Source organism: Leucoraja erinacea, chromosome 25 (assembly GCF_028641065.1).
Source record: "Leucoraja erinacea ecotype New England chromosome 25, Leri_hhj_1, whole genome shotgun sequence".
NCBI lineage: Eukaryota > Metazoa > Chordata > Chondrichthyes > Rajiformes > Rajidae > Leucoraja > Leucoraja erinaceus.
Genome location: NC_073401.1, coordinates 20046785 through 20058239, shown reverse-complemented (window position 1 = coordinate 20058239; position 11455 = coordinate 20046785). Strand labels below are relative to the sequence as shown.

The 11455-nt window shown below is 43.4% G+C and overlaps 1 protein-coding gene across 1 annotated transcript; it reads left to right on the top strand.

Annotated features, from left to right (window-relative positions):
- The first annotated feature begins 3248 nt into the window (after window positions 1-3248).
- ddt (D-dopachrome tautomerase) lies at window positions 3249-10867 on the top strand. The gene is made up of 3 exons (XM_055655956.1): window positions 3249-3432; window positions 6092-6267; window positions 7232-10867. Exons 1-3 carry the CDS (start codon window positions 3325-3327, stop codon window positions 7302-7304), a joined length of 357 nt encoding a protein of 118 aa, XP_055511931.1. The 5' UTR covers window positions 3249-3324; the 3' UTR covers window positions 7305-10867.
- The last annotated feature ends 588 nt before the right edge of the window (window positions 10868-11455 follow it).

Genomic DNA, 11455 nt, shown 5'->3' with positions numbered 1-11455 from the left:
ACTCTTGAACTGTTTAATATAATGTTAGAATGAAGTTAAATTTAATTTAATGAAGTTAGATGGAAGGGAAGCGATCTAAGCATACGGCAATTGGAACATAGCCAAGAATGTATTTTTGGTTAACCACTTCCAACCTGAAGGAGAATTTTATTGCAAGACAATGGTGTAGGTTTGTGAAGTTTAATATAACAAATGTTAGTAAATAGTAAATGTATGTTCATGAAAAGATTTAATCAGACTTATATGTCTGATGAGTCTCTAGATACCTTTGTACTGACCCTTCTTCAAATATTATTCGGTAAAGGGAGTGGAGGTAAATGTTTATTAACGACGGAAGTCGTCAAATTTACTTCTACCACCTTTTGGTGAGTTCATTTTAGCAGTACAATGTTTTTATCACTGTACTGCAATATCACTTATTTTGTTTTTGAATCACTTTTCACTTTTTTGGGGGTTTTTTTTAGGACATTTTTTAAAGGGAAGTGCCAACAATATCAAAAAGAGACAAGTACGCACTTAACACCTAGATGACTAAGGTATTGTGTTGCACCATATGACAGAAATGGCCTTCTGTGCTGTGATTTCCGAGAGAACGCCGCCACCTATGACCGTCATTTTCGGCCACCTCGCTCAGAGCCCCCCTCCGCCGCATGTGTGCCAAGGATTTTTCCCGTCGATGAAAAATGACAGAGATATTAACGTTTTTTACAAAATTCCCCATTCTCTCTGCTGCCCCTGCTGGAGGGAGGGGGAGGGACTATACAACCAGGAAGTGGTGTGCCTCAATCAGTCTCTGCAAGTGGTGTGCCTCAATCAGAGCTCTGAATAACACTGAACAAATGTCTCCACAGCTGTGAGTACCCATAATGTGGTTTGAAAATGAAAATATGGTTAGTTTGAGGAAATATACCTCTTCCCTCCCCCTCCCTGCTCCCCACCTCTCCCCCTCACCCCCTCTCAGCACCCCCTCTCTCCCCCTCACTCTCACCCTCTCTCTCTCCCCTCCTCCCCCACCTTCCCCCCCCTCACCCACCCTCCCTCTTCTCCTCCTCTCCACCCCCCTCTCCCCCCTTCCCCCCTCTCTGTGTCTCTGTCTCTCTCTGTCTCTGCCCCTTCTCTCTCTGCCCTCACTCTCTACCCCTGCCCCCCCCCCCTCGTTGTGACTGCAAGTTGGGGGCTATGCGTCAGTAGATAGGGTGGTTATGGGGTAAAAGGAGCAAATTAATAATATTAATATAATATCAAGGGGGGTAATTAGTGTGAGTGCGTGGGGTGGGGGGTGGGGGGGAGATAGTTAGTGTGTGTGACGCTGCATGCCACCCCCCCCCCCCCCCACAACTGCATGCTGGGGGAACAGACCCAACGGGTCTGCACTTGGTCTAGTATATTTCTAAATCTAGAGGTACGGCAATTATAATTCGTAAAGGAATACCATTTAAACCAAAGAACACAATAATAGACAAAGATGGGAGGTATGTTATGTTACGGGAGGGATACACTCGACCTCATTTACCTTGGTAAATATGTATGCGCCTAATTTTGATAAGCCTCAATTCTTTAACAAAATTTTGAATCTAATCTCAGAGCCTAATTATCAAAATGTGATATTTGGGGGAGATTTCAATTGAGTCCTTGATAATTATCTGGACAAATCAGCAAAACAAAAAAGGTTAAATCTAAATCTAGCGAAATATTAAATACATATATAAAAATACATACATAACAGATGTTTGGAGGATTGCAAACCCAGCTGGACGGGAATACTCCTTCTACTCAATGATAAATAAAACATATTCACGTATTGATTACTTTCTAGTATTCACATTAAATCCTAAATACCATAGTAGCATTATTTCAGACCATGCCTCGCTAACTTTTTTTCTAAAAATAAGATTGACCAAAAAAAAATTGTTTTGGAGATTCAATCCCCAAATTGTAAACAACCCTCAGGGTTGTGCATATCTAAGACAACAGATGGAATTTTTTTTTGAGACCAATGACACCCCAGGTATATCACCCTCATTATTATGGGAATCGTTTAAGGCATTTATCAGAGGATCGATAATTTAATATCAAGCTTTTCAAAAAAATAAGACGGAACAATTGTTTTTAGAAGAAAAAATTAGACAATTGGACTTAGACAATGCTAAAGACCCAACTATGGATAAACATAATAAGATATTAATATTGAAATTTAACCTGAATAGAATTTTATCTGAAAGAGTTATTATATTATTTCAAATTACAAAACAAGAAAATTTTGAATTCGGTGATAAACCACATAAACTCCTGGCACGACAAATGAAAAAACGGGAAAAAGATCATATGATTTCAAAAATTAGGTCAGATAAAGGGGAATTGATGACACTACCCAAAGATATTAACAAAAGATTTGCTCAATTTAATCAAAATGTATATACATCTAAAATATCAACAGACAATATCAAACTCACAAATGTCTTCAATCGGGACCCGGTTACCTAGTCACACCTAATTGAACCATGGTTCACAACCTCACCTCACTTAATATTAAGCCAGAGTTGTTCCAAAAATAATCAGAATTTAGAAAATATTCAAAATATATATATTAAACAAAACTGCTAAAACTCTTAATATATTCACAGCGTTTATATATTCAATAGTGTTGCTGAGTAGTTAGTTTTCACACCTATTTTGATACAAATTGCCACATGTGCCCCCCCTGGGGTGATTATCCCTTCTTCTGTTTCTGGAGTGCCCCCTCCGACCCTGTCCCTCAATGTCCACGACCCTAGACGGCAAAGATCCTATAGGATCTTTGATGTTGCCTACTGGCCTATTCCAGACAACGTGCTGAGGGAGGCACTGAAGCGATGCAGCCAACCGCTTTAGATCCTATAAGATCTTTGCTTTACATTAGGAGAAACGGAAAGCATCAGTATTTACACAAGGGAGGAACACAGTCCAACTTGGGCAACATTCCCTGACGCACTCTCGCTGTGCTGGGAGAGCAACAAGTTTCATGCAATCCAGATGATCTTCCAGCAGCACTTTACACCAAAGATCCTATAAGATCTTTGCTTTACACTAGGAGAAACGGAAAGCATCAGTATTTGCACAAGGGAGGGTATAGTGGGAGCTGAGCTGGACATTCAGCTGTCTCTGCCCTTTGGTCCCTGTGTATGTGGGGAATGCACACACCGGCCCCTCTCCTCCCCAATCCCCAAACCGGCCCCTCTCCTCCCATACCCCGCCCCTGCTCCAACCATTTCCGACACAACCGCCCTCCCCCTTCACCCGGCCCCGGAGCAACAGGACACGCCGCGTCTCAGCCACCGCTTTACGATGCCCTTCCTGGAGCTGGAGAGTAACCTTGCGGCCAGCTGTTTCTCCGAGGATCTGTTGGAGCGGTTGGCGCGGGCAGCGGCCGCCATCCTCGACAAGCCGCAGGAGGCAGGTGGTGCTTTTGCACGGGTCCCCTTCCCCCCGCCCCGCCCTGCCCAACTCCCACTCATCCCGGGCCGACTAGCTGCCCTCTCCGGCTACCGGGGTGGGGAGACGGCCGGGGCTGCTGACGGTGGATGTCTGCACTGCACTGACCCTCCAAGAGGACGCGGTGGGTGGGCAGCAGGGTAGTTGCAACCAAAGATCCTATAGCAGAGCTCTGCTATAGGATCTTTGGTTGCAACTCATAAACGGGTGCCACCGAACCGCCCCTTGGGTAAGAGGCGCACAACGGCAGCATGGGAAATAACCAAAACACCCATGCTGAAAATCTGAAATAAAAGCAGAAACTGCTGGAAACTCAGCAACTCAGGCAGCATATGTGAAGAAATAGTTAACGATTGAGATCAAAAGTCCTTAGGTTGCAAAAGGCATTGTACTTGTTCTATTGTTTACTTAATTCCCTTAATTTAATGAGGACAGAAACGTATTAATACAACCACCAGCAGTTATCATAAGCAAATTCATTAAGCTCCTGGAAGTCTGGAGATGGGTCCCACCCAGAAATTCCATTCCCTCCACAGATGCTGCCTGCGTTTCCCCAGCAATTTGTGTTTTAATCAAGACACCAGAAACTGCAGTTTCTACTGTCTTCATTTAACTGATCTTTCAGAAGTATAAGGTCACCCACTGTCCCATGTAACTCCTGTTGATTGAGAGCTAGAGATAGTTCTAGTCATCCGTCTATCTTTATTTACACCAGCTCTTGTTTGCCTTTTGTCAATTTAGAACATAGAGCAGTAGAGCACAGGAACGGGACACAATGTTTATGCCGAACATGACACCATTTAACTGATCTCATCGGTCTATGTGTGATCCATGTCCCTCAATTCCCTGTACTTATGTGTGCCTATCTTAAAAACCTCTTAAACACCACCACTATCGTACCTGCCTCCACCAATACGTTCCAGGCCCCCACCACTTTCTGTGTTCAAACAAATTGCCCTGCACATCTCTTAATAAACTTTTCCCCACGCTCACCTTATAGCTTTGCCCTCTAGTGATGGACATTTCCACCTTGGAAAAAAGGTTCAGACTGTTTACCCTATCCACGCCACTCATAATTTTATATACTTCTAGCAAGCCTCCCTTCAGCCTTCCACGTTCCAGAGAAACCAGTCGAATTCTATCCAACCTCTCCACGTAGATAAATCCCTCTAATCCAGGCAGCATTCTGGTAAACCACCTCTGCACCCTCTCCAAAGCCAAATCTTTCATGTAATGGGGTGACTAGAATGGCACACAATACTCCAAATTTTACCTAACCGAAGTCCTATAGAACTGATCATGATCCCAGCTGCCAATACCCGTCTCATACCTCTTTCTTTTTCCTGACCAGAGCATCAAATGTTATTGTCATCTAAGCTTCTCACAGCCACCTGCCTTGCCCTTCTTTCTTAACAGGGACATATGCATGCCCTGAACTCTTGTCATCATATTTTTAAGAGTATCACTTACCAGACTTCCTCAGTACCATTTTCAGGCCATGTCAACCAGGATAAAGCCAGTGTTTCAGATAAATGTCCAACAGTTCCTTGATAACATGGAGTCAAATCTAAGGGCAGAGATTAGAAAAAGTCAACAGTAATTAATATAATCAGTGAAGAGTTTGATTACTTGCAGATCTCTCTGGCTCCATAATGGGCTTAAGCAGGAACTGCAGATGCTGGAAAATCGAAGGTACACAAAAATGCTGGAGAAACTCAGCGGGTGCAGCAGCATCTATGGAGCGAAGGAAATAGGCAACGTTTCGGCCCGCTGAGTTTCTCCAGCATTTTTGTGTACCTCCATACTGGGCTTATTCTGTTCACAATGTACTTCATTTTTTCATCTGATGTGCCTGATGTTGCACTTAATGGGTGGCTGGTGGTTATTGTGAACTTAGTGGGTGAATGGGCTAGCTTCTGTGCCATATGCCTCTGTAACTTACTTAGAGCAGTATGGACAGAGCTGGGGGACTCCACCAGTCAGGCTACCTTACCAAACAGCTCAGAGCAGGAGATAGACACAAAAACCTGGAGTAACTCGTGGTTCAGAGCAGGAGTGTGGTTTGTGGAGTGGGTATTGGATTTAAGCAGTTTTCAAGCAAAATGAAAAGACATGAGATAGCTGAGACCCAAAGGTCCTATTTCCTCACAGGCTCTTACAGAAGTAGGGACTGACCCTATCTGGGCTTTGACAGAGCAAGGAGCCCTAAACCTCTGCAAGCTCCTATTAAACCAGGGGCCCTCCTGCAACCCAGGCACCCTGACTTATCCACTTGGACATTGAGCTCCATGAAGGGTCAGGACCACAGTGAGGTAGGGGCTGCATTGCTGCCCAGGGAGAATAGGATCAGAGACTCAGTGACTCTTTATTTCTGACGCTGTCTGTTGGTTTATTTCTCTTTTTTGCACTAAGCTTTTCAGCCCAGCGTATAAACAGACTGCCCCTTTTGTCTTTGATCTCTCTCCTATTTTGCTGCTCCTTACTAAAGCATGTTAATTCTCTAACACTTCTTTGTTCTGATAATTCTGATGCTTTATAATGAATTCAACTTTTCCAGAGTCACTACTATTAATATATTACTTTGAGAATCTATGGCTAAAAGAACGTTTTCTCTTTGTAGCGAATCAATATCTCTGTGAGGCCAAACATGATAATGGCAATTGGAGGTAGCACGTCACCCTGTGCCCAGCTGGTTGTGTCTTCAATCGGGGTGGTAGGAAATGCTGAGAACAACAAGCAGCACAGCTCCAAGTTCTTTGAATTCCTCACCAAGGAGCTGGGCTTAGGTGCAGACAGGTAAGTGTTGAGAGTTCAGCATTTTATGGTCCAAGAGGCAGAACATATTAACACAGAGTGAATAAGAAATGAGCAGCCAGAGGAAATTGTAGAAAACCTTGTATTTAATTTTGAAGGTTATGACCCTGGGCACGAAACGCATGGTTACAGAGGATTCTAAAACTAGGGAACACGGGTTTAGGGTAAAAGGTGTAGAGAGGATCTGAGGATTTTTTTTCACTGATTGGAATCTGGAGCACGCTGCTTATAAATTTGGTGGAGGCCGATGACCTCAGAACGTAAGAGTCACAGGCTATTCGCAGGGAAACAGATCCTTCAGTTCAACTTGTCCATGCCCACCAAATTGTCTAACTGAGCTAGTCCCATTTACCTGCACTTGGCCTACATCTCTCCAAACCTTCTCTATCCACGCACTTCGCCAACTATCTTCTGAAAGTTGTAATTACACAAGCTCTACCACTTCCTCTGGCAGCTCATTCCATACACACACCACACTGTGGAAAAAGTTACTCCTCTGGTCGCTTTTAAATCTTTCCCCTCTCATCTTATACCTGTCAGGAATGTTTGGACACCCTGCCCTAAAATCCTACTAAATCTTTTTTGCACTCTTCAGTTTAATGACATCCTTCCTGTAGCAGGGGGACCGGAAATATACACAGTACTCCAAATGTGGCCTTGCCAACGCAATGTACATCTACATCATGGCTTTCCAACTCCTGCTTAGAATATTCAGATTTGATACAAATCTTCATTCGAACCTAAGAACATGTATCAGTGGCCTGGGAGATTTAAGAATTCCGGAAATGTGAATTCAAACTTTATACATGTAGCTAGACTTCCCATCATGGCCGGGAGTAGCCTGCCACAACACTCTTGATTAACCCACTTCAGTAACACCAGAAAGAAATATCAAGAAATAAATTGTAATTTACTATTCTCTGAACTCTTAACTTCTGTTTTGTAGAATCCTGATTCGATTTTATCCTCTGGAGAAGTGGCAGATTGGGAAAAATGGTACCGTTATGACGTTCCTGTAGATAAATGCTGAACTCCAAACCTTGGTTGGTCTTAATCAACAGCCACATCTGTGAGCACTTTACAGGACCCAATATTAAAACATTTCCATTAATTTTATCAAACCGAGATTGATTGTAATTCAGTCAGCAATGGTTGAGAAGTGAAGAGTCAATTTTAGAGACACAGACTAGGTCCTGCTCAGATGATTGTAGCACAATAAGTTTAGGGAGCAAACATCTGCTTTAAGGTACGCCTACTTTAGACACTGCATCTATTCAATTCAGCTTTGCCACTCGTGACTGTCAAGAAGTGGAACAGGCCTTATATCAACTACAAACTGAAACCTCACAAACAAACAGTAGCTGTGCTGAAGTTCTACAATTTGGCAGTAAGAATGTTCATCACTCATACCTGGGCAGTGGAGGATATGTCAGGGAAATTCAGATGTCATAATTGTGACCATCTTCAAGAAAGACGGCAAATCAAATTACATTAATTACAGCTGGATTTCCCTGCAATTTGCTTCAAGGAAACTCATTACCGTTCTTCAGTGGCTCAAGAGCAGCTTCCTGAATCGTAGGGCAGTATCAGCCACCAAAAAGTACCCTTCTGAATCTTGCTAAAGCCTTTGACTTCATCAATCAGGATGGGCTGTGCAGCATTGGTATTCGTTCATTACATTCATGTGTACCAAGATAGAGTGAAAAACTCAATAGGAGACTGATATAATTTCCATGAATAAATCGGATACTGCAAAAGAGGAAATAATGTAGAATATAAACATAAAAAACGAGTAACTCAGTGGCCGGCATTCCCCCTCTCTCTATCCCTCCCCCACCCAAGTCGCACTACTTTCTCATTTTCACCTGCCAACAGCTTACAATGCCCTGTTTCTTTTATCACCGTTACATTTTTGCATATCTTTCATTCATTGTTCTGTATCTCTCCACATCACCTTCTATATCTCTCGTTTCCCTTATCCCAAACCAGTCTGAAGAAGGGTCTCGACCCGATAAGTCACCCATTCCTTCTCTCCAGAGATGCTGCCTGTCCCGCTGAGTTACTCCAGCTTTTTGTGTCTATCTTTGGTTTAAACCAACATACCATAACAAGTAGGAGTGCAATGGATATTATGCTTTCTATGGTGCATCCTCCTCAAATTTGGAAACTGATCGCCATTTTATTTTTGCTTCGTAATGGCAAACAAATGATCCAAACTAATGGATCCACAATAGACCGGTCTCAGTCTCAATGCAAACTAGTATCAAGCAAGGCTGCATCAATACTCCGACTGCATCTTTCTGCAGATGTAACTGGCAACTAATTCCATTCCAGCAAGAAACTTATCTATAGGACTAATAGGAAACTCTTGAACTTATGTCACCTCCACTTTAGAATCAACGTTACTCTAACAGCAGAGCACGAACTGCTGTACACATTGGCACTTGTAGTTGCACAGGTCAGAGGCTGACCTCCAAATGATCATTGACTCATTCACCGATATATATGAGGATGGATGTTACATCTAACATCTGCAGAACAAAAAAAGACACAAAGTGCTGGAGTAACTCAGTGGGTCAGGCAGCATCTTTGGAGGTGACGTTTTTGGTTGGGGCCCCTTCTTCAGACCTGCAGAACAAAAGTCCTCTTGTCTATCCCGCTGCACAACACTGGCATCTGACAATATCTGCCTACGACGAGACTCTGAAAGTGTGGACCATTTCCCATATCTCAGAGCCACCACTCAGAGAATGTGTGCATGGGTGATGAAATTCATAATCATCATCGGTGCAAAAGTACAACTTTTAGCCAGCTGAGGACAAGAATATTTGACGAACAAGACATTAAACCCCACAGAAAATCTGGACAACCATGCAGCAGTAATCCCTATCATGGTTACATATTCTGTTGTGCTGCAGCAAGTAAGGATTTCATTGTTCTATCTGGGACACATGATAATAAAACACTCTTGACTACCCCACATTCCAAAGACGTGACTACCAAAAAAGTGGGCATTGGACTGCTGAGAAATGATGCTGGAGAAGTAGTAATGGGGAATAAATAAATAACGGACAACGTGAATGTTTTTTGCATCAGTCTTCACAATGGAGCATACCAGCAACATGCCAGGAAGCAGAAGTGAGTGCAGTCACTATTACTCAGGAGAAGGTGCTTGGGCCTGAAGGTGGATACATCACCTGGACCAGATGGACTACATCCCAGGGTTCTGAAAGTGGTAGCTGTAGAGATTGTGGAGGGATTAGTAGTGATCTTTTAAGAATCATTGGAATCAGAAATGGTTCCAGAGGACTGGAAAGTCACAAATGTAACTCCACTGTTTAAGAGGAAGTGAGGCATAAGAAAGGGAATATAGTGGTTGGTAAGATTTTAGAGTCCATTATTAAGGACAATGTTTTGGGGGATTTGGAAGCGACACAATAGGCTGAAGTCTGCATGGTGTTGTTAATGGGAGATCTTGCCTGACATATCTGTTGGAAATCTTTGAGGAAGTAACAAACAGGATAGACAAAGGAGAGTCAGTGGATGTTATTTTCAGAAGGCCTTTGATAAAGTGCCACACACGAGGCTGCTAAACAAGATAGGAGCCCATGGTATTAGAGGCAAGGTAATAGCATAGATAGACATCTAAGTCGTATATATGTACAGTATCACAAACAATAGAGGTCCCATCACAAATCCCAGAAGAACTTCACTAGTCACAGATCTGCAGCAAGAATAACACCATTCCTCCACAATCCTTTGTCTCTTATGAATGAGACAGTTCTGAATCTAAACAATACTTCAGACTGATTAGAGCAAGAGATAGAAATATGATAAAGAGAGATTGGTTGGGGCAAAACCTGGCAGGTGAGAGATGGCTACAGGTGAGGAGGGGTTGATTGGTGAAGATAGTGTAGAAAGAGAGAAAGGGATCAGGGTGACGGGTTTAGTGGGAGAAAGGTGTGCATGGATGGGGGGGGGGGGGGGGGGGGAGGGTTACTTGCTCAACCATTGAGTTGTAGGCTACCCATGTGAAATACGAGGAACTGTTCTTCCAGTTTGTACATGACCTCAATCTGGCAGTGGAGTAGGCAGTAGGGGAATGGGAAGGGGCGTTAAAATGGCCAGCAAATGGTGCACATGATGGCACCTCCTCTACATCAGTGAGACCAATCATGATTGCACTGGGCAACTGTTTTGCCAAATACTCATGTTCTGTCTGCCAGGGCTTAGTTGGGTGGGATGGTGAAGTGATTGGCGAGAGTGGTGATTGTGGTTTGTGAGGGGGGCTGTAGTAGCCATTTAGCTTAACTCAGTATGTTATAACTATAACCAGTTACCTTTAAATTTAATCTGCCTGTATTTATGTGGGTGGGAATTATACGTAGTCTGAGGAGTGTTTGCGGCTGGGATTGTCGTGCAGACTCCCAAGGAGTTTAGTTTAGTTCGAAGAAGATCAAGGAAGAGACAGTTTTTGACCATGCACGAACATGACCACGAGTATGATTGAAATGTGCTTATACAAGAAGCTAGTATGAATTATCTTACTGTTTGTACTACTACAATAAACTTTTAATCAGGAGACTGTTTTTGGAAGATTTATCTTTCAATGCCATTGAATGTCTTGTGGAGAGCTCGTGGGTGCGTATTAATTACCTTCTGATCCTCGGTCATCAATTAAAGTGACTATCGAGGACTAAATCCTTGAGACAGGATATTGGGGGGGGGGGGGGGGGGGTGGAGGATTGGGTTGACACTGGATTGGGGAGGAGGGGGCTGGGGGTGACTGGAGGGAGGGGGCAATTGGGTTGACAGGCTTTGGGGTGATTGGGGAGGAGGGAGACCAGGTGATTGGTGAAGAGGGGGTGAAGGAGTGGGTTGACATGGTATTAGGGTGACAGGAGGGGTGAGGTGATTGGAGAGGGGAGGGTGAGGGGGGATCTTATAGAAACTTACAAAACTCTTAAGGGGTTGGACAGGCTAGATACAAGAAGATTGTTCCCGATGTTGGGGAAGTCCAGAACAAGGGATCACAGTTTAAGGATAAGGGGGAAATCTTTTAGGACCGAGATGAGAAAACCATTTTTGTTCACACACATAGAGAGTGGTGAATCTGTGGAATTCTCTGCCACAGAAGGTAGTTGAGGCTACACAGTCCGTTGGCTATATT